At 39.7% G+C, this 23,552-nt stretch overlaps 1 protein-coding gene across 3 annotated transcripts in view; it reads left to right on the forward strand.

Annotated features, from left to right (window-relative positions):
* APOO (apolipoprotein O) overlaps nt 1–23,289 on the forward strand; it is a 24,462-nt gene extending 1,173 nt beyond the window's left edge. The window contains exons 1-9 of one of the 3 annotated variants that reach the window (XM_077343031.1): nt 1,837–2,068; nt 4,203–4,313; nt 4,557–4,676; nt 7,737–7,791; nt 9,747–9,842; nt 10,079–10,170; nt 14,508–14,615; nt 16,251–16,334; nt 18,890–23,289. In XM_077343031.1, coding sequence (XP_077199146.1) covers nt 2,021–2,068; nt 4,203–4,313; nt 4,557–4,676; nt 7,737–7,791; nt 9,747–9,842; nt 10,079–10,170; nt 14,508–14,615; nt 16,251–16,304 — 684 coding nt within the window. In that variant the 5' untranslated portion in view covers nt 1,837–2,020 and the 3' untranslated portion in view covers nt 16,305–16,334; nt 18,890–23,289. Of the gene's footprint in view, nt 1–1,836; nt 2,069–4,202; nt 4,314–4,556; nt 4,677–7,736; nt 7,792–9,746; nt 9,843–10,078; nt 10,171–14,507; nt 14,616–16,250; nt 16,343–18,889 lie in introns of those variants that run through there. The other 2 variants (XM_077343030.1, XM_077343032.1) reach the window with 2 other exon arrangements.
* Nucleotides 23,290–23,552: the final 263 nt, after the last annotated feature.

The following is a 23,552-nucleotide window of genomic DNA, read 5'->3' on the forward strand; positions in this document are numbered from 1 at the left end:
GAGTCTTCTCCAGCACCAGAGTTCAAAAGCCTCAATTCTTTGATGCTCGGCCTTCCTTATGGTCCAATTTTCACAGCCATACATTGCAACTGGGAATACCATAGCCTTGACTAAACGCACTTTTGTTGGCAGGGTGATGTCTCTACTTTTTAGGATGCTGTCTAGATTTGCCATAGCTTTCCTCGCCAGGAGCAAGCGTCTTTTAATTTCTTTGCTGCAGTCCCCATCTGCAGTGATCTTGGAGACCAGGAAAATGAAATCTGTCACGATCTCCATTTCTTCCCCGTCTATTTGCCAGGAATTGAGAGGGCCGGATGCCATGATCTTTGTTTTCTTGATGTTGAGTTTCAAGCCAACTTTTGCACTCTCCTCCTTCACCCGCATCAACAGGCTCTTTAGTTCCTCTTCACTTTCTGCCATTAGAGTGGTATCATCTGCATATCTGAGGTTGTTGATATTTCTCCCTGCAATCTTGATCCCAATTTGTGACTCCTCTAATCCCACCTTTCTCATGATGTGCTCCGCATTCAAGTTAAATAGGCAAGGCGACAGTATACAGCCTTGCCGAACTCCTTTCTCAATTTTGAACCAATCAGTGATTCCATGTTCAGTTCTCACTGTTGCTTCTTGACCTGCATATAAGTTTCTCAAAAGACAAATAAGATGCTCTGGTATTCCCATCTCTTTAAGAACTTGCCACAATTTGTTGTGCTCCACACAATCAAAGACTTTAGCATAGTCAATGAAGCAGAAGTAGATGTTCTTCTGGAACCCGGTAACTTTCTCTATGATCCAGTGTATGTTGGCAATTTGATCTCTAGTTCCTCTGCCTCTTCGACATCCTGCCTGTACTTCTGGAAGTTCTCGGTCCACATATTGCTGAAGCCTAGCTTGTCAAATTTTGAGCATAACTTTGCTAGCATGAGAAATGAGTGCAATAGTGCGGTAGTTTGAACATACTTTGGCATTGCCCTGCTTTGGGATTGGAATGTAAACTGACCTTTTCCAATCCTGTGGCCATTGTTGAATTTTCCAAATTTGCTGGCATATTGAGTGTAGCACTTTTACTGCATTGTCTTTTAAGATTTTGAATAGTTCAACTGGAATGCTGTCACCACCACTAGCTTTATTGTTGCTCAGACTTCCTAAGGCCCATTTGACTTCACATTCCAGGATGTGTGGCTCCAGGTCAGTAACTACCCCATTGTGGTTATCAGGGATGTTAAGCTCGCTCTTGTATAGTTCTTCTGTATAATTTTGCCACCTTTAAAAAATCTCTTCTGCTTCTGTGAGGTCCCTACCATTTTGGTCCCTTATCATACCCATCTTTGCATGAAACGTTCTCTTCATATCTCCAATTCTCTTGAAAAGATCTCTGGTCCTCCCAATTCTATTGTTTTCTTCTATTTGTTTGCACTGTTCATTTAAGAAGGCATTCTTATCTCTTCTAGCTTTTTTCTGGAATTCTGCATTCAATTGGGTGTATCTTTCTCTTTCTCCCTTGCCTTTCACTTCCTTTCTCTCCTTAGCTATTTGTAAAGCTTCCTCAGACAGCCATTTTTATTTCTTGCATTTCTTTTTCTTTGGGATGGTTTTAGTTGCTACCTCTTGTACAATGTTGCGAACCTCCGTCCATAGTTCTTCAGGCACTCTGTCTATCAGATCTAATTCCTTAAATCTATTTGTCACCTCTACTGTATATTCGTCGGGGATATGATTTAGTTCATACCTGAGTGACCTAGTGCTTTTCCCTACTTTCTTCAATTTTAGCCTAAATTTTGCAACAAGAAGCTGATGATCTCCTGATCTACAGAGCTGTAATTCATATTGATGCGGCAGTATATGTATTATATATATGAAATGGAACAATGTGTGACCCTGGTTCTTCTGGGTGGAGCTCTTGTTTCAGTTTCCAGTTTGCCTATGAGTTGAAGATGTTGGAGTGGTCTCCTTGTAAATAAACTGCAGATGTTTTGAACCAGCTTGTCACTGCTGAATGGCCCTGAGAACAGGTGCCTGAATGAGGAATCAGAGAATTCACAGCCAAAAGGGGACATTACAGTTGCAGGCCAGTTATGTGTTGCATTTTACTTAAGTGACTATGTGTTCTCCCTGTTTGAATTTTTAAATTGTATGATGGTGTTATACCTCCTGCTGTTCTACAGAGGGAGCTATAAGATAAAGAATTGTGGAATGGGAATGTGATTTATAAAGTTATTTAGGGCATTACACGGAAAGGAATTTCATATTCTCTCTACTAGGTAATATCTTATGCTGTTCAGTAGACTACAAAGGAGAAACATACGTTCGATAGATAGACTTTTACATCCCCTATTGATTTTCTGGATTGTCTTGTGCATGTTTTCTAGGTGCATGTATTCTTTTTTATTTGTTAAATGTCAAATATTAAGTTGTCCTATTTCATGAGGTCTACAATAAAAATACTCTTAATGTTAGAGGCTTAAAGTTAAAATCTAGCCAATGTTTAGTACTGAACATTTTCAGGATTTTTTAACCAATTCAGCATATTTTTTGGGGGGGGAAACCCTTAATATTAGCAATTTTATGGTGAAGAAGTGTTTCATGAACATACTGTAGGTTTACATGTTGTCATATAGTAAAATTATTTCAGTTTGGCAGTTATAATTTATTTTCCTCTGCTATTATACTTTCTCTTCAAATATGTACATTTCTTTGTGACATTTCAGGAGATCAGTATGTTAGTCTTAACTCTGTGGTTGCATTAATTAACACAAATATTTCTATTCTGTACGGTAAAGTGCTAGAAGTGGCTTAAATTTCAGTTTAAAACAGATACATAGAAACATACATTCAATAGAAAAAATTAATCTTGAACTTGTGTAATACTAAACAGAATTAGACTCCTCTAAGACCCTTGACTTCAGTTGATTTATGATTTCACTGTGGAGTGCTTCCATTATCACAACAAATTCATTAAAGTAACTTTTAAATTAATTTTAAATTCATTAAAGTGCTGTTCTGGGTCTAGTGTACCCTTTTAGTTGTTACTCAATTTACTTATTACTGACTACACATTCTTGACAGATGGGGATGTTAGGCATATGGATTGTGATTGTGTATCTATCACTGGACCTGTGGGATCTGGCCAGCTACCGCCCGGTCTCGCATCTTGCGTTTCTGGGTAAGGTAATTGAAAGGGCTGCTGTGGACCAACTCCTGACATTGCGAGAAACTTTGGCTTTTTATCCATATCAGTCTGGCTTCTGTCCTGGCCATAGGGTGGAGACAGTGCTGGTCGCCCTGATGGATGATCCCTGGTGCCAGTTGGATCGGGGTGGGTCAGCCATACTCGTTATGTTAGACCTGTTGGCCGCCTTTGATGTGGTCAACCACAAGTTATTGGTACACCGTCTCACTGGGACGGGGATACGTGGCACAGCCCTTGATTGGCTATGCTCCTTTCTCCATAACTGGACCCAGAGGGTGGTAGTGGCGAGTGAGCTATCCCTTGTGGAGTTCTGCAGGGCTCTCCCCCTCTCTTCAACATCTTTATGCACCCTCTGGCCCATCTGGCTAGGGCTTTGGGCTGGGCTGACATCAATATGCCAATGACACCCAGCTCTATCTCCTCAAGGTTCTGGTTTTAACCTTTAAGGCCCTTCACAGTCTGGGACCCATGTATCTGAGGGACTGCCTATTGTCCTGTGCCCCCTGCAGGACCTTGTGCTCTGTGGGTACCAACTTGTTGGTCATTCTGTCCCGAGAAGGTTTGGCTAGCCTCGACCAGGGCCTTTTTGGTCCTGGCCCCTACCTGGTAGAATGAGCTCCCGGGAGAGCTGCAGGCCCTGAAGAAAGCACCCCTGTGTGCTTTCTGCAGGGTCTGCAAGACGGAGCTCTCCCACAAAGTCTTTGGTTGAAGCTGGGACAAGAGGAAGATCTGGTTGGGCCCTTCCTTAGGAAGCTACATTGCCTGCTAGAACGCCATGAGGTGGCGTTGGTTAACATAGCCCCCTGCCACCGTGGGGGCAAGAATAGTGCATGGAATGGATTGGGGTTTTTCTGCCAGGTTGCTTTTCTAATGTTGTGTTTTGTATTTTTTAATGGGAGTTTTAATGCTGTTACCAGCCATGAGCTGGCTTGCTGAGATTGGTGGGTAAGAAATTAAATAACAATAATAATATAATGAGTGCATAAAACTTGCATATTTTCATTATGCTTAGGTAATACAGTTAGTGGCTGCTCCTGCTAGCTTGAGCTTTCTTGCAGTCCGGGTACATGCTGCCGCTCTTGAGAATGAAACTTCTAAAAGGAACCTTTTGAAAGTTGATGAGGTAAGATTCTGCCCTCTCTCTGTTTCCAAACCAGCTATAGATCAGTTTCAGTGTACAAATTAATAATCAGAATGCTTCTGTTCCTTGGTGTGCAATTATTTAAAGAGTTGTCTCACACTGATGCAGTACTACTTGGAGTTCTTATTTATCATAGTAGTAACTGGCATGGAATAAGAGATACCCGAATTGTTCTTTTTTGCAGTAAAGCTGTGAATGTAATTTTGTATTTTCTGCTTTTCAAAGCTTTCACTCTATACCAGTCCAAAACCAAAATCGAAGTATGTAGAAGATCAGCAGTCACAATTGGAAGATGGCATCTGTTACCTGCGACATTCTTTGGAACCATATACAGCTTGGTTTCAGGTACAGTGATTTTATATTTTAAAGGAATTGAGAGTATCAGCAACTTCAGAATTCATTGCAGTATAGATATATGACAAACTAAACTTTAAGAGTGTTCTCTTTTGATTAAACCAGTTGACTTTAAAATAAATCTAGCATTCTGAAAATAGATCTGGCTGGCCCAGTGCCTTAAAAATATTGAATTTTCTCATATTGGTTGGATTCTGTTCAGGATAGTAATGTGACATTGTGTGATTGAGAGTAATAAATTAGTTAATCCCAAAAAGTAGGCTCCTGGCTATATCGCAGTGAGTGTTGACAAGCATATCGATCCATATCGTTTGTCATGAGATACTGTTTAGTTAAAACTGCGGAAATACAATCACAAGGTTCTCAAAGCAGCTGCAGTCTAGATGAGCTACTGGCATATATACTGAGGTTTTTATGCTCTGCTTCTAAATCTCCCAATACTTCCATTTAACTAGAATGCAGAGAAGATGAGAAATGCAAGTTTCTGAAGCGTGTTGGTTCCAAACTGTCTGTGCATTTTGTTCTCTTAAGATGTTGAGGAAAACCTATAAGGATATGAAGCTAGGAATGTGATGTGAAAGGGAACTAACCTTTCATCATTGCAAGGTCAATCTGCCTTTTATGAAAGGCTCTGTTCTTAACAGCCTTATAATCTGCCATTGTCCAGATTTAGCTGGGATTGAATTTGTAGACTTTTAAGCATGCTTAACTCTGCATAAGATTATCCATTCATCCTCTGATTTTATGTGTTGACCAGAGTTGCGTCCACTGTAGCCATCTAGTATGAAATTGTTATGATTTATTCACTGGATTCTAATACAGAACATGTAATCTGCCCTGTTCAGTGTTTTTTTCCATTCTCTCCCCTCCCCAATCTGATATGTGGTGACTTTTTTAGATGAAGAATATTAGTTGCAGTGATGTAGTTTCCTAGGATCGCTGCTTCTTTAAGATTTTGGCTGACTTCTCATTCCAGCTGGCTGGTTCTGTTGCAGCATTGATTAATGAACTGTAAATAATCAATTGCAAGGTGTGGAGGTGGTTGGTGGATAGATGTTTGTCTGTTTTTACATTGTAGCCAGCCAGATCCACTGCTCATTATTTTCGAAGTATCTGCCAGTGAGGGTATTATTTCTTTGCAAAGCATATCCAGTATTTTTGGGCAGTTAGATTTGAGTCCTCTAGCACTTTAGAGACCCACAGGAGTTTCAGAGTATAAGTTTGAGAGTAAAAGCTCCCTTCATCAGAGACAACTATAACAGTTTTACAGTCAAACACTGAGAGTTTGTATCTCTGAAATGGCATTATAAATTCAAGGATAGAGACTAGATTGTGGTAGCAGGGCAATCATGCTATTGTCAAAGCCCCCCCCCCCCCCAACAGAGAAGAAAATCTCTATTTTCCTTAATGGTCATTGTCATTCTAGAGTAGGCATTAGGAGCAAGTAGGTTGTTTTCAAGTGGATGTATTATTTTTTTAGTATCTGATGGAAAAAAAGAGAACAGCAATTATTGCATTTCAGATAGGCATTTCTTTAAACTGTCACCAGATCTAATGGCAAATTTTTTCATTTCAAATCCTTAAAGGACATTGTCCCTTTAAGATGAAGGTTTTATATATTTTTGTGAGGCAAAATTATGTATGAACTACTTGTAGTGCTTTGCAATGAGCTATTTTACTATTCCCGCTGATTTCTACAGTTTGTTTAACCTAAAGCACTTTTTCATATGATGTGTCAGTATAGCACAAAGCTAAGAGAGAAGAATGAAAAAATCAGGCATTGCAAGAAAATGTGACACCATCTGAAATTTAAAAGTTATTATTTACTAAATTTCTATTCTGCCTTGTCTGGGGTAACTCAGGGTGGATAACAGCATATTTAAATCTATATATTAATCTAATGCCTGTCTGAAAGTGAACCCTTTGAAATAATCCCAACTTGGTTTTACAACATTCAGGACCAAATCTGATTCAAACTGTGATAATGTCTAGTGTCTCTAGTCCCTGGACCAAATCCAGTGCTGATACACCTACCGCTGTTGTATGCTTCCCAGACTTTCCAGTTACCTAAAGGTAAAGGTATCCCCTGTGCAAGCACCGAGTCATGTCTGACCCTTGGGGTGAGGCCCTCTAGCGTTTTCATGGCAGACTCAATACGGGGTGGTTTGCCAGTGCCTTCCCCAGTCATTACTGTTTACCCCCCAGCAAGCTGGGTACTCATTTTACCGACCTCGGAAGGATGGAAGGCTGAGTCAACCTTGAGCCGGCTGCTGGGATTGAACTCTCAACCTCATGGGCAGACAGCTTCAGACAGCATATTGCTGCCTTACCACTCTGCGCCACAAGAGGCTCGTTTCCAGTTACCTAGTAGAAAGCAAAATAGAAGTGTAGAGAGAATAGGAACTATAATAACAAAATGTTAGTAGAGCTCTTTGCTGTGTTAATATTAAACATTAGCTAGCTCATGTTGATTTTTTCAAAGTTGCTAAACCAGTTGCTGGCCAGGATTCTAGAATTCATTTCATTTTAGCTGCAAATATTTTATCTCATACAATTTAAACTACCAAGTTAATCAAGGAGCTCTTGATCAGGTGATTGAGTTATAAGCATAGATGCAACAATAACACAATGCCTGATCCTTAAAATGCTGTGCTAGTGTGAACCCCCTTGAAATGTATGGGGCTTGTATTATTGGAGTGCTACATGAAGTAGTGTAGGAACAGAAATTGACCCAATTCACTCTTGCCCATTGTTCCAGATGCACAATTTACAACTGGTATACACTCCAGGAGATGTTTGCTGAGTTAGTTTTGCAATGTGTTCTAAATCCCTGCACCAAAAATAGATGGGATCATTTCAGTTGCTCAGGTCATGAGGAACTGGCAGGTTAATTGAAGGGTCAGAACCATGCTAACAGTATTTATGCTTATAATGTAGAGACTTCATATGAACCTTTCAGTAAAAAAAGTTGGCTTAAATTTCTTAGAATAAATAGTATGTTATTTGAAGCTTAATTGTTCTTTCATGATTTCTCTTCCCCTTCCTCCCTAGAATGTTTATGAAAAAGTCTTGCCCGGAGCAGAAAAAGCAGTGGAGTATGGTAAAGGTAAGTTCTTATAAAAAGCAGGTGTTATAAGGCAACAAGATTTTCATGTTATGTATTTGAAAAACTGCAATTTGTTGACTGTTTTCCCTATTTAATTTACTATTTATGACTCACGGTGTTGCAATTTTATTCTTATTCTTTTAATAACAATCTTTTATTCCAATATAAGAAAGAAAAATAAAAGATACAACATTTTTAAAACAAATTGAGCCATCAGTCTGGCTCCTTGGTCCACGAACCCAGTTAGTTAGCTCTGTTTGTTAAGAAAGTCCGTGTAAAAGTGCCCTTGTTCCTGATATGCATGTGTTGGACTTGTGTTGGCTAAGCTAGTTTGTTTGGCCATTTTTGAGAGATTGCCAACTTTTCCAGCCAGGCCGCAGTTGATGGTACTTTAGAAACTTTCCAGTCTTTGGCCAAAATCAGCCTTGCTGAGGTTGTGGCATAAAAGAAGAAGACCTCTGCTTGATGTGGGAGATTCTCTGGACAGACACTTAACATATATTCAGATTTCATGGGAAATCTTACATTAAATATAGATTCTAGTAAAGAATGAATTTTAGACCAGAATTTGTTAACCTTACTACACCTCCCCTACATATAAAAAAAGAACCAGGTTTATCATTACATTTCCAACAAATATCATTTCTGTCACCTGCTATTTTACTCATCACTTTGGCAGTGATATACCAGCGGTAAAATATTTTATACCAATTCTCTCGCAAAAATTAACATTTGATAAACTTCGGTACTTTAAGCCATATTCTTTCTCATAACTCCAATGGGATATTACATTCCAGATTCTGCATCCATTTAATCATGCACTCTTTAACCTGCTCAGCCTCTGTATCATATTTCAACAGAATTTTGTACAGTTGACCTTGCAAATGTGGTTTACCTTGAAATATAATATTTTTCAAATTCTGGGAGGGGTGCAGTGACATCTGCTTGACTCCCAAATTCTATTTGAATCTTGATACTAGTTGATTATATTCTAACCATTTATTCAAAACTTGTAGGCTTTTCAGAATGCCAGACAATCTTTGTATTTTAAACAGTTAAGTCTGTTTGGTTGTAGTCTAGAGAAATAGGCCTCTACAGGCGATTTCAGCACAGAGGAAGTACCCAAAAGTTTTGATTTGTACCTATTCCAGATATGTTAGTCATCAAAAGATTCAGATTCTCTTGTCATCAGGGGGAGGCCAAAGAGCACTGTGAAAGCCTTCCTGCCAACCCACTTTTTCAAGGATAAAGTCTCTTGAGGAGGGATCTTGTATCCAATCAGATACTGCTGTCAATATAGCAGCATGAAGATAAAGCTTCAAGTTAGGGATTCCTTGCCCTCTTCTTTTCTTTAAATCTTGTAAAATTTTAAAGCTATCCTGGGTCTCTTATTGGCCCAAACAAATGTATATACAGCACTTTGCCATTTATGCAAGACTAGCTTCAAAGCCCGTTCCTAAGAACGGGCCTTGAAAAGGCCCCCCTCCCCTGGTCCCTGGCTAGGCAGCTTAAAGTGGCTTTGGGCCGCTCAGACTCCAAAGCAGCTGGCAGCCGGATCAAGTGGCACGGGCAGGAGCTGGCCAGCTCGTTAGGACACGTTCCACCCCCTAGGCTGTTTCACAAATATTAATAGGAACAATGGATAAAGATAGTATATTTTATTTGCAGAGGTAAAAGTTGGAATAAAACATTGAACTTGGGCAGTATACTCACTTTGACCGTGGCTAAACGCAGGGTTGGCATCACATCCAGAGTTAATTTGAATGTCTTTCACGGCCTGGTCTGAAACTCCTATACATTTTTTAAAAATTTTATACCCCACAACAGTACCAGACACTTTCAGCATATTCCGTAATAAGTTAACAGAAGTCTCAGGTTTAGTTAAAACACAAACATCTATCTTTGTTTTTATATATTTTCTATAAAATAAACATACTGTTCCTAATTTTTTTTAGAGGGATGTGACTTTCTCAAAAACCCACCACCTGGATTTTACCCAAGGCTTGGAGTTATAGGTTTTGCTGGTGTTGTTGGATTGTTCCTTTCTAGAGGTAATGATAGTTTATAATGCCTGCTGCCTTGAAAATCTAAATGTTCTGCAAATGTTGAAACAATCCTTTATTTTTTTAAAGTGCGTTGATGGAACTGGCCCATATGCATGGTTTATAGCTGAAGTAACTTTTCAATTTATTTATATAGTCATATCTATACTTCCATGGATACATGTACTTGAAAATATTTTTAAAGAATGTTGATGTCATTAATAGGGATATTTTCTGTGAAACAGGTTCCAAAGTAAAGAGGTTAGTGTATCCAATAGGGTTCATGGGGATTGGTGCCTCCTTATACTATCCTCAACAAGCCATTGTCATTGCCAAGGTAAGTAACTTGTGAGGAACTTACACTTTCTTCCTGTTTTCTATATAGCTTTTAAATCTGGCAAATACTGTTAAGTGCTTTTGTATGCTTACTTGAAAACATTAAAATTACATGCGATCTGATCTGTATCCTGAACAGTTTAGAACATTTATGCCCGCTTATCTAAGAACAAGTCGTATTAAACATCTAACGGTTTGCTTTGAAGTATCTTTAGCTGTAATAATTATTGGGTGGTATGTGGATGGCGCACACCCTACCCAGTTGGCCCTCAGTGGGGTTATGCCCCCAATTGGCCACTCCCTCACCGAGGGTCAATTGCGGGTCTTCCATGCCCCAGTTCTCCTCACTTCTGGAAGGTTTGGCCTGCATGGCTGGGTGGGAGAAGGAAGAAAAGGGCCTGCTCCAGTGCGGCAAGGTCTGCTGTGCATCTGTGGCTTCCCTCCTTGCTTGGCTGGAAGAATGTTCTCCCCCCCTCTCACTTCCAGAGAGTGGCAGGGAGGTATGGAGGACTTGTTGCCCTTCAAAGCAGCTGTTTTCTCCAGGGAAACTGATGCCTGAAGATCTCCAGGCACCCACCTGCAGGTTGGCAACCCAACTGGCTGCACATGGAGGAGGAGCAGGAAATCAAACCCAGCTGTCAAGATTAGAGTCTGTCACTCTTTAACCACTACACCATGCTGGATCTCAGGATCAAGCTGGGAGAGGAGGGGCAGCAACCAGGAAGGGCACAGCGTAGGAGTGCCTGCTAGTGCCTGCTGTATTCCTGGGCTTTGCCTCTAGTCTTTAAATAGAATTTGGCTTCTTGCTGTTGAACAAATATATCCTGGAAACAAATTTTCATGTTTCATATACCTGATAAAATGATGGTGATGTTTTTTAATTTTCCAGAATATTATCACACAATCAAAAAGCACATGTGAATTAATTCACCTTCACTCTGTCCCAAGTATTTAAATAGACACCATGTATGATAATAGTGATCTTCCTTACACCTTGCTCTTTCATCTTTCCCTTGCGTCTCTCAAGCCTTTTACCATTTTTTTAGGCTCTCATCAACCCCTTACTAAAAGGGTTGGACACTTTATCAGTGTTCAGAGGTTGCCTAGCAACTTCCAGAATGGCCATTGAGATCTCACAGTTTAGTCTTGTGAGATTTTGGTGGCATTTTTTCTTAAATGAAGCAGGCATTTTTTGTTCCTGTAATTTTAGAGGTTTTTTTTTAGTTAAAAGTCCATGGGTTTTTTTTTTTTGGTATATTTTTGTATTTTTCTGCAAAGTTGAGCTTGCAGCTGTTTTAAAATCCACAGTCTCAGGCTATTGTTCCATTTTAGATAAAATGACAGGCTATATGGGCAATGTTAATTTTTCATAGATTTTACTCTGAAGTACTACATTCTTATCCGTGTTTCAGTTCTGTATTATTTATAAACATATATGGTATAATGTTTATGAGCTTAAACATTCAGTTGATATGCAACAAGAATAATGCTTCAGTCACATATGCTACTATTGGGGTTCAGAGAGTTTAATTTAAAATATTACGTCTGAAAAGTTCCATACTTAATGTGCTAGAACCAGGAAACAATATTACATTGAGTGTATCCTAAGAACAAAACACTTTGAAATCCTAAAACATTAATTGCAAGTGCAGCACAATATGTTTTCAAGTTAGTAGATGACAATCTAAGTTAATGATTAATATCAGTTCCTATTTGCCATTTTTTCAAAAGAAGCATTTAGATTCTGCTTTTAGATTTATTTATTGTTTTGCTTTGAATATGGAGCATGTCTTCATTTTTCTTTTAAAGAAATTGTGTGCTACCTGCAGCATCTTTCCTATTAATTTTTATTTATCCTTTTATTTAAGGCTGTGTTTCTTGATTTTTGAGAGCTGTTTTTATTGCTTCTAGCACTGATAAATATCTTTTAAAAACTAGATTAAATATATTAGGATCCTTGTTTACACAGTAATACTGAGATATTTAAAATGGTATTGCTAACCTCATTGAAGAGAGGGGTCAGGTCTGGTTAGAAGGAAAAAACAAAATGATGTTTTCTTCATTGGGTCCAAATTTGTGCTTGTATTTTCTGTGGTTTTTCATTAGGCATGAACCAGCTCACACAATTCCTACCCAGAGAGCTACTAGCCTATCCTTATCCATGGATCCTCTATATATTTATGAAACAGCCTGGTTGGGGTGGAACATGTCCAAGTTAGAATAGGGCCAATCAGGCTCAGCCAGCAACGCTGGCTGCACCCTGATTGGCCCTGCCCCTACAGCTCCTGCCCTCTCAGATGCACCAGAGACAGAGAGAGACATACAGAGCCCTGCCAGACCGAACACGAGCCCTCATTCTCTCCTATCACTCCTGCTGTGAGGGAGGCAGAGAGAGACACAGGAAGAGCTGCTCCAAGCTGCTCACCAGCCCTGCTTCCCTCCTAAGCAGGGCCCCTAATTACCTGCTATGGCTCTTGCTGCCACGGAGAGAGAGCCGCCCCTGCTGTGACGGAGGGAGAGAGACAGAGAGCTGCCGCAAACTGCACACCAGCCCTGCTTTCCTCCTAAGAACGAGCCCTAATTACCTGCTATGCCTCCTTCTGCGAGGCACACACAACAAGAGGAAGACAGACAGACAGTCAAAGAGAGCTGCACCTCCCAGTGTCCCTAGGGTCCTAGTGCCCATTGTATTCCTGGTTGCAATGGCCTTTTTTGCTAGTGTTACACATATGGGGAGAGGTCAGAAATTGACAAAGGAAAAGTGATCCTGTGGAAAAAAATAAGGATTTGATTTCCATAGAATAGAAAGTGACAAATTCTGAAGGGTGAAATGATTTTAGTAATGGACAGAGTTCCTTAGCAGGGGCAGTATAAATTTAGACTGAAGGAAGGCCACCAAAGAAGTTGCAATAGACCTATACCGTACTTGATAAATGATGAGTAAATATTTTTTGAAAAAAATATTTACTCATCATATTTTTGAAAAAATATTTACCTTTAATTAGTCCTTTCTCATAGGAACTCAAGGTGGATTATACTTAGTCAATAAAATGGGACATTCAGTACCTAATGCATTAGAAGATAAGAAGTCTGGAACCACTAAAGAGAACAGGAGCATAGCTTAAGTATGAACACGACATAATAAATGATACAGAAATTACATAATAGGATCCTACTTACAATATACAGCAGACTAGACCACAAGCCCTAGTCATTTATCCATGTAAGTTTATGAACCATTTTGTAATGCACAGAAAACCTCTCTTGGATGCTTCAGTTTTACATAGCTTGGGGATGGCCAGCAGGGTGGGAGTTTTCCTGACCTCCCTGGGCAAGCCATGCCACAAGGCAGGAGCCACAGTAGAGAAGGAACGTATATCAGAAAACTGTTGGCTCATTTGCAAAAATGCAGGCTAGCACCTACAAAAGCAACTGTTGATGTGAGTAAAGTTGCCATGGTGGATCATAGGAAGAGAGGCAGTCCCACAAATAACAGGGGCCAAGACCATGAAAGATTTTATACATGATAGACAAAACCTTAAACTGAGTTCAGTAACAAATTGGAACTAATAGTGCATCTGCGGAATGTGAGTAATGTGCATGGTCTGTCTAGCTCCCGCTAATAGTCAAGCTGTTGCATTCTGGACCAGTTGGCACTTCCAAGTTGATTTTGAGGGGAGATCAAGTACGTTACAGTAGTTTAGTCTCAATGTTACTGAGGTAACCAGGTCTCTCATATGATATCAAAGTATGGAGCCATCTTACATATTAGGTTGAGTTGATTTTTTTTGCAGCTGCATTAACTTCTTCAGTAATACAGTTGGATATAGGAGTACCCCAACTCTTAACAGTCAGCAATGGTCAGCTGAACTCCATCAAAAATAGGAGAACTTTATCCTTCAAGGCCTCTGACTTCTCAACCATCATTACCTCTGTATTTTCAGAGTTAAGTTTCTATTTGTTGACTTGTAGCCAGTTTTATCTACATTCAGTTGGAGGTCAAAATAAGTGGCTTGGTTTCTAGGATTCAACTTGAGATAACAGGATTTTTTTTGAAGAACTTTAAACACTCAAAAGCCATAAATAAATAACAGTATTAAAAGTTAGTTCTCATGAAAGCATGTTTTTAGAATATGAAAGGCAGTTGTTTGCTATGTTGACTTTTTTTCTGTCTTACCTTATTTCTGAATGGCTTGCCATTCATTGATATTGATGCTTGTAACTATTTGGTATATTTCTTGATGAATGCTAACAAAGCCCAATTTGCAACAATTCAAAAATAAAAATATATAGTTGCTACTGACTGTGAAATTAACTTTCAAATTTCTGGTTTTGAAGGTAACTGGTTCTCAGCTGTATGACTGGAGTTTGCAAGCATACATAGCAATAGAATCTCTCTGGAAAGGAAGTTCTAAAAAGAAAAAATCTGCAAAAGTATCTGACAAGGTATGACATTCCTGAGATTTATTGCCTGTCTCCCTCTGTTGAAGTTCTTGCTATTTTTTTCTTAGGCACTCTTTACAATACCTTTAGAGGATGAAAGCAAAAAGCTGCTGAATAATAAGCTAAATAAGAGCTGGTTTGGTGTAGTGATTAGGAGTGCCGACTTCTAATCTGGTGAGTTGGGTTTGATTCTCTGTTCCTCCACAGGCAGCCAGTTGGGTGATCTTGGGCTCGCCACAGCACTGATAAAGCTGTTCTGACCGAGCAGCAATATCAGGGCTCACTCAGCCTCACCTACCTCACAGCCCTGCTCTGTTGTGGGGAGAGGAAAGGGAAGGCGACTGTAAGTTGATTTGAGATTCCTTCTGGTAGAGAAAAGCAGCCTATAAGCACCAACTCTTCTAAAAAGGTCGAGAAAGGCTGCGTTAGATGAAGGATCCACCATTAGAAGAATAAAAATGTTGGCTGCAACCCAACAGTTAGCCTAATTTTCATCTTTTTCTTTTCCAATTTAAAGAGCATAACACAGACAAACTTCAACATCAGGCCAAGAGGCAAATTTAGGGACTGAAGAAGAGATACAAATACTGTGGCACCCAGTCCATAGTTCCACATTACTATATTTATCTAATATATCTGTGTCCCTGTAAGTTAAAAGGACAGACATTGCACTTTTTATCAAGAGGGGGAAAATATAGACACAGGAGTCATCAGACATACCATCAGTTTTGTAACTGCATGGACATAAAAGCTCACACCTTGATTAAAACTTAATGGTTGGTCTTAATGGTGCCATTGGATTTACATTTTGTTCGAGTTCTTCAGACCATCACAGCTACCCTCCTGAAAATAACTCTTGGCTGTGTATATTAATTCTGAATCAACCTAACTGAGGTTGTTTAAGGACATCCTTTAGGAAGCTGGAAATTATTGCTCATGTCGGTAAAGTCTACTCAGACATGTATTGCATGGCCTGAATCAGTTAATATCATCTGCCCTGAGTGAAATGAAAACGACCTTTTTACCAAGTGAAGCAGGTTGTATTGAAGAGTTTTCTGCAATAAATACAGAGGAGACAAAGCTAGAAAGAACTATAAAGATCTCAAAATGTTTTTTGTTTTCCATAGTTTCCATAATTCTGTGCATCTAAGCCAAGTTAGCATTGATTCTTGGTAAAACTTTGAACCTGGGTATTGGATGTTCTGTAAATGCAGATATTTGCTAGCTACTTCTAGCTGAGTGGTTGTTAAAGAACCTTTTCAGCTAGTTCATAACTCTCAAAATAGCAGATAAGAGTGATCAGATGTGTTCTGGAAGTTGTGTGCACAACAGACAGTACCACAAATATCAGTTCTGTGACATAAACTTAAAATATAAATAATCCAGAATGATCTAACAGAACTACATTTCCATTTCTGCCCCATTTTTTAAATCTTTGTTTTATTCAAGGGTGAGCCTTTGATCTATAAATGTTTAGGCAATATTTTTCTTAAAATTTAAATGTATTACTGTTCTTAGCATGTCACTGAGAGTTATTATCTGATGCTCCAAATACATTTTCAGGATGAAAATATATAAGAGTTTCTCTAGGATGTTAACTAGATTTCTTATTTAACTAATCTTGTGTTATGTTTGAAGGGTGATGCAGACAGAGACAAGACAGTGAAAGTACAAAACGATTCTTCGGAATAAAGAATAAAACATAATTTGCTTCTCAGAAAGGTAGGACGGTAAGTGTCCCATTACTTTCATAACAAAAAATTACACTTGTACAGTGTAGCAATGTCTTTAAAAATGTTGTTTAATAGGGAACATAGGAGGCAGAGAACAGACCAAGTTTTTCTTTATTTAACACTAATTTAATAATACCATGCCACTACTTCCATCCTTGCATAGAAGCAGCTGTTGCCAAAAATGTAGCCACAGCCCAAGTAATACCAGGATCAGTATCAATGAGCAGGAAAGGCATGGAAACCAGGAGAAATTTGGAGACTATCGCCAGTTGTATCCACAGATCTCTGAAAGGGGCAAACAGTACACAAGGAAATATGGGATAAACTACTCATTTGCTCCCCACAGGCATCTGAGTAGGGTACTCCCTGGAAGCTACCACCAAAGCCAGGAGAAAACCCCTGCAGTATTTGGGGACAGTCAGTGGATAAAGATAGGATGGAATGGTAAGGGGGGCACATATATATACAATCCCTGCCAAGAGCCTCCTGATATCTAAGAATAGTCTAGCAGCCAATGAGCCAATAGACAGGAGGGAAAATTGGGTTTAGATTGGGCCAGCAATATGAAACATAAATATTTGACCATCAGAGAGAGGAAGTTGTTAATATGTTCAGAAAAAAAACCACTTCAAATAAATTTGAAAAGCCAGGTTTTAAGCTTGGCATTCTACTGATTCTGAGTCCAGTTCTAACAAGAGAACCACAGAGGCAACACAACGAGGAATTCCATTGGTTTTCTGTAGAAAATTTTCTGAAAGAAAACTCTAAAGATTGGCCAGTAAGTCCGAATGTATAAAATCTGAGACGGCACGTTAGTCCTAAAGACTTGAATGGCTGCAGAAACATACTGACCCCAGCAGAAGGGGAGAAAGGCAGGAAACAGCTGTCAAGGAGATGGCCACTGGTAGGCCAGCACCACCCTTATGAATTTTCCATGACAGAATAGTTTGGAAAATAGATAGGTAGCAAAACTGCTCAGTTGGCTGATTATTCAACTTCCAAGATAAGTAAAAAAGATCTTGAAAAGACCATAACTCCAGATTTCTCACAGTTTCTCACCAAGTCTTTTGTGTTGCAACAATTGTGAAATTCCTCTAGCAATCTATGTAGACCCCACCAGTGATCTAGATAGGACAGCATCATCTGCCTAGCTGGATCAGGACATGAGAATTTACTTCTGCTGGGATCCCTGAAAGATCATATAGGGAAGGTGTCCAACAAATCTGCTGGCAAGAAATCTGGCCCAGTAGCCTTGCCAGCCCTGAGACAGTAAATTCATACTCTCACTGTTGCTCTATTACTGGAGGCCGAATAGTCAAAGAGCCAAGTGGGATCAAGAATGATAGTAAAAAGGGGAAGGACTTGCTGGCGACTGAAACATCAAGAAGGGCAAGCCTGCCAGAGATCTGTTGGAATAGGGGCAAAGGAATTGGGAACCAAAGCCCACAAACCCCTAGCATCTTGGTTACATGGCACTAATATAAGCTGGTACCACTGGTGCTGGGATTTCCTAGAGAAAATAAAGGTCATATGGGATCTTTTTTGTCACAAGCGATCTGCAGTGCTGCCACTGAATTAGCCCACTGAAAATAATAGTAATGAGAAGTCTGCACCTCTCTTTACTTGCTTGCATTCATTGTCAAACCATCCCATGTGAACAGATCAAGATGACTCATTCAGGGCTAAGAAGGTTTTGTGAACAGTGTGTCTTTTGGGGCTTTTTTATTATGACATTTACTTTACAGTAAGTGTTGTCAAATCTCTCAAGTCTTGACTATCAGATTATTTTGATATGGATGAGATTTAGCAGGTACATAGGACTCTCAAGGGGAGAGGCCACAGCTCAGGTGCAGTACCTGGCTTCTCTAAAGAAACTCCAGAAGCAGATAAATACTGGAGATCAACTGCTAGTCAGGGCAGATCCTAGACTAATGGTCTGAGTATATATGACAGCGTTATATATGTGGATGAACACATACATGTGTGTTTTCTGTAAGCCAACTATATAAAAGGTTAGCTCAAAGTAAATTTGGCTTAATTCTTGTTTGCTTTCCTCCATAATGCTCTGTTAAATCTTTGCAAAGGTATAGCTTCTTAAGTAGGAACATAATATAGAAATCAAGCTAGCAGCTTCTTATTGGAACACTCCAGTTTTCACAGTTGCCATGGGTATGTAACTCAGTGCTAGAGCACAGGCTTTGTATGTAGAAGCATGAAAACAAGGGACAGGAGTAACAAAAACAATGTGGAACAATGAGTGAAAATTTTCCCCATTGTGAATTTGTTTATACAAAACAAATATTTTAATTCATCTAGATCATTTTCAACTAACCAGGATATACTGGGAAACACAATAAATTATTGTAACTATAATGTTGCCATATGCAGGAAAAAATTGTTTGCATTACTACAGATTACTAAATGTGCTTACTACTTTTTGTCATATTCACGCTTAAAGTATTCAAGCAAAATCTAACTTGGTGGCAGCTTTAGTGATAGTTTTGATAGTAGTCAGTCTAACTGTGATCCTCCTTTTGGATATAGATGGGTGGTCTACGAAAGATCAACAGTCTTCTGAAACGGAAGCTCTCCACTGAATCTGTGTTGAATATGAGTGCAGTTTGCATATTTTTTGCCTTAGGAAAAACTGTCCTTGCAATCTGTCTCTGAGAGCTTGAGTGTGAAAGGACACAGCCTTGCCTTCTGCCAGCTTTTGACTTCGGGTCAGAGTTCTGCAAGATTTCTCATAGGTTAATTCAGGAGATGGGCATGATTCCACAACCATGAACCCCAAATGCAAAAAGGGAAGTTCCATTGGATTCAGTGGGACTTTGATTCTAAGTAAATGTTTGGGATTGGTCTGCTAATTGTCTCAACACTCTTGAATCTTTTGTTACTATTAATGGACTTAATTAAATGAAAGATGAAAAAAATGGTTTGCCTGTAAATTCTTATGTCTGGACATGTTAATCAGTATCTTAATATTATGTTGACAAAAGGGAATGAATTGCATTCTTAGAAAGAATCTAACAAAGCTTTTTTGTGTTACTGGGGTGAGTGAGCTTAACATCTTTGCACTGTAGTAACGTCTAGCAGTTGGCTAGCGAAGTTGACAAAAGGGACACAAAGACAATGGCCTTGTCTGAGCCTTCCTTCCCCCCTCTCCCCTTTAATGAAACACTTCTGGATGATGGAGGTCAGTGGGAAGTATATAATGAAGCATCTGTGCACTCCTCTCCATAGATGGATGGGAACAGAAATGCCTGGGCTTTTTTCTGTAGGTCTTTTTCCTTGCTTGAATGCACAGCTCAGTAAGGATCAGAATGCTGCACTGGTGGGAACTAACCATAGCATAGCTAATGATTTATTCGCTGCCAGCCAGAGAAAAGAGCCACAGAACAAAGGAGACACAAACATTTTGTGTAGGATGGCCCACAACACACAAATCATTCATTACTCACAGCCATTTACATCCATAATTTCCGGGGTGAGATGCAGAAGGGTAACATAGTGGCAGTATCTCTGTTTTTGTCTCAATTTTGAAAATAAATTTCAAACATGAAAGTGCAGAAGTTCATCCAACAATGTTTCTGTACATTCTAAAAATACTAGGCAGTCGAAATAGGAAAACTTTTGGTCATATTGGCAGTTTTTATGTGCTTTGCACTTCAGATATTTGTGCAGTATTTTATATGATTATGCCAGGGTAATTCTAAGGTATTGTAACTCTTGATCTCCTTAATAACAGCACTTGTATGCTATCCGTATAGATTTCTGTATATTCTTTTTGCTTGTGTGGAACTTCATGCTATAGTATGCTACTGCTGGCTTTGGGTTTTTTTTACTGCTTTCTCTGCTTTCACACACATTGAAAGCATCAAAACAGTCCTTCCTGTTTTCATACATGACACATGCAACACTTCTGTAATCATTTCTTTCCCAAAACAAACATTCACAGTTAAATACAAGGTTGTTTTTGGTTTGTTTTGCCTTTGCCTTCTCCACAAGATGAACATTAGAAAAGCTTTTTTTAAAAAAAATCTCTAAACCCAGGAAATGTTGGATAGAGCCAAAGTGCTTTGAAGCTGGAACATTCTTAGATTAGGAAATTCTGTCCTGGGGATGTAGTGGAGTTGCTCTTAAGCCTTCATCTATATTATACTCGGCTGCTTATAGCCGTGTCTAACCAGATGATTTCTGGTTGATGGCAGAAGTAGCAACCCTTGTGGTAGTAGTGCAAAAGTGTGGAGAACCGGGTTTGTTTCCCCACTCCCCCACATGATGGGTGTTTTGGGCTAGTCACAGTTCTCTTAGGGCTGTTCTCACAGCAGTTCTGTTAGAGCATTCTCAGCTGCATCTACCTCACAGGGTGTCTGTTATGGGGAGAGGAAGGGAAATGTGTTTGTAAATTGCTTTGGGATTCCTTCAGGTAGTGAAAAGCAGGGTAAAAAGCAACAGCTCTTATTTGAATCCTGTGCATCTGGTGTACTGTCTCAAGGTTAATACTTGACTTGGTTTCCCCTGTGTGTGCCTATCTTTGTTCTTCAGTCATCCTGTTCTGAACCCAAAATGTTAGTAACTTTTAATTTACTCTTTTTGTACCTGACACCCTCCCTCACAGCACCGATTAATCTTTGCTTTATATGGTGTAACAAAGCCACACTTTTAAAAATCAGTTGTGTTTCCAAAGCCTTGGAAATGAAAGTCCCCTGCTAATATTGTGGATAGCAACTAAAGCAGTAATAGAGGGGAAACACACATATACCAGGTACTTTGTGTACTGGTTCCATACCATCAGTTTCCCACTGCTGGAAAGGGACACTGTGTTTGAATATGGCCTGTCTATTCAAGACCTGGAAATGCCTGCTGATAAAATAAAGTACAAGCAATGTGTAAGGTTCTAGCCTGAGTCTCCCTGTCATTGCTTTGATTCAAGCCTATGTAAAAACATATTGAAAACTACCCTAAAATGTGTTAGCTCTGGCTATTACGGGCCATCCCAAACAACAGGCCTGCAAAATGGTTCTGCTCTGGCAATAAAGGAATTCAGTTGAAGGGATTAGCAGATGTGGGGGAGCCCAGAGAATTCTAGCTGCTGGAGATTGATAGAACCCTGAGTAGGCATGAACAGAGGAGAAAAGAAGCATCTGATAGTCTTCACCTGGTAGTTTGAGATAAAGCGTAGTTTGAGGCATAGTTGATTAAAGTCTGATTGGCCAGTTCTAACTGAAGGTGTGGAGAAAAATCATAAGTATCCTTTCCCCCCAGGTTTGCTTTCATCTTGTTGATCATGGCTGGTATTTATATCCTGCCTTTCTTCCCAGTGGGGACCCAAGGCAGCTTATGTCATTCTTCTGTCACCCATTTTATCGTCACAATAACCCTGTGAGGTATGTTAGACTGAATATGTTATTGGCCCGAAGTAACTCAGCAAGTTTCCATGGGAGAGCAGGGATTTAGATGGCTTTCCCAGATCCTACTCTGACCATACTGGTCATCTAAAAATCTAAATTAGTTATCTGTAAAGCAGAAATAAGTTATGAGTAAATATATTGGTCCATGTGAAATGAAGAATCCCAAACTAAGAAAAAAATTCCATGAAATAACTGTTGTTGGCACCAACCAAACTGACATAAAACGTGCAAACTTCTGAGCTCACAAAGCTCTTCTATCAGGCTAGATGATCAGAGTTTTAATTCTGTTTTTGAAAAAAAATTCAGTTTAAAATATGGGTACCCTTGGCTAACAATAAATAGAAGTTATTTTGTACCTTGAAGTATAGGTTAAGAAGTTTTATTTCAGGATAAACTTGGGTGTAAGTATCTGAACTGTGGTCTGTAGACTATCTGAATGAGTGGGTTTTAATTTGTGAAAATTTACAATAGAATTTTTGAATACTTTTAAAGTGCCACAAAACTCCTATTTATATTTGTTGTAACAGACGAACATGGCTCTCCCTGTGAAACTCTTAGCTAACAGTTAGTTTCATCTCCTCATACAACAAAGCTGCAGAACCAGTATTTTCCTGCTTGCTTGTAGCACTGTGGTATATAACCTGCATGTTCTGTCTCATGCCATGAATAATACTTCCCTGGCAACATTTTGTTCTTTTATGGCTTGGGTGAATTGCACAACTTCAGTGACCTCAAGAGACTTCTTTTTGGATGTGACTTCGACTTATCAGCTTGTGGGTTAAAATGTTTTCTTAAGTCAGCTAATAACATGATGCACTTCAACCTTGTATCCTCCACCCTGCATGAGGCAACCATGTGAGCCACTTAGGAACTGGAGGTAGAAGTCCTGTAAACCAGTGGTCCCCAACCTTTGTATCACCGGGGACTGGTCAATGCTTGACAATTTTACTGAGGCCCGGGGGGGTGGGTAGTCTTTTGCCGAGGGATGTTGCCGCTGCCACCTGAGCCCCTGCTCCACTTGCTTTCCCACCAGTGCCCCTGATTTCCTGCTGTCCACTGGTGGGTGCTGCCAGCAGTAGCTGCGCAGTGCCACACCGAGGAGGAGCCCAAGCCATGGCGACCGCTGGAGAGCACCAAAGATGAGCTGGAGGCAGAGTGGAAGGGCAGCCCCTGAGGCAGCAGCCAGGGAAGAGCTGAGGACTGGTACCAACTGATCTGCGGACCGGTCCCGGTCCCTGGACCGGGGGTTGGGGACTACTGCTGTAAACTATTTATTTCTCTTTTAAAATGTTGCATGAGAACCACATATGTGGGGGGACACACACAATGTGGAGAACAACTGAAAAACTCTTATAATGACTGTAAGGAAAATTCACCATTTATATTTAAATGAGATTACTAGAATCCTGTTTGCACCTAGAATAGATAAAATTTTCATGCAATTATTAAAGCATTCATCACCTATTGCCAACCAGTAAAATGCCCTGTAGTTTCTATACTCTTACAATATATAATAAACACACAGAGATGAACAGTACATTTCTGAGGACTTTTTTTTTGTGACTGAATATTGCTATAGAAAAGATGTTGGCACCAACAACCACCATGGTCAAATTAGGGCCCCTATTAGGTGCTGTCATTGAGGCAGTGGGGGCATATGTATGTGGGGAGGTGCTAATAGTAGTTGCCATTTTACTAATTGATAGTAAATGCCTAGAGGTAAAACACAGAAGACTGATGGGTTGGTGGTGAAGCGAATGCAAATAAGCTTTTCCATCTGGGCAGTCTACCCA

Source organism: Paroedura picta, chromosome 6 (assembly GCF_049243985.1).
Source record: "Paroedura picta isolate Pp20150507F chromosome 6, Ppicta_v3.0, whole genome shotgun sequence".
Lineage (NCBI taxonomy): Eukaryota > Metazoa > Chordata > Lepidosauria > Squamata > Gekkonidae > Paroedura > Paroedura picta.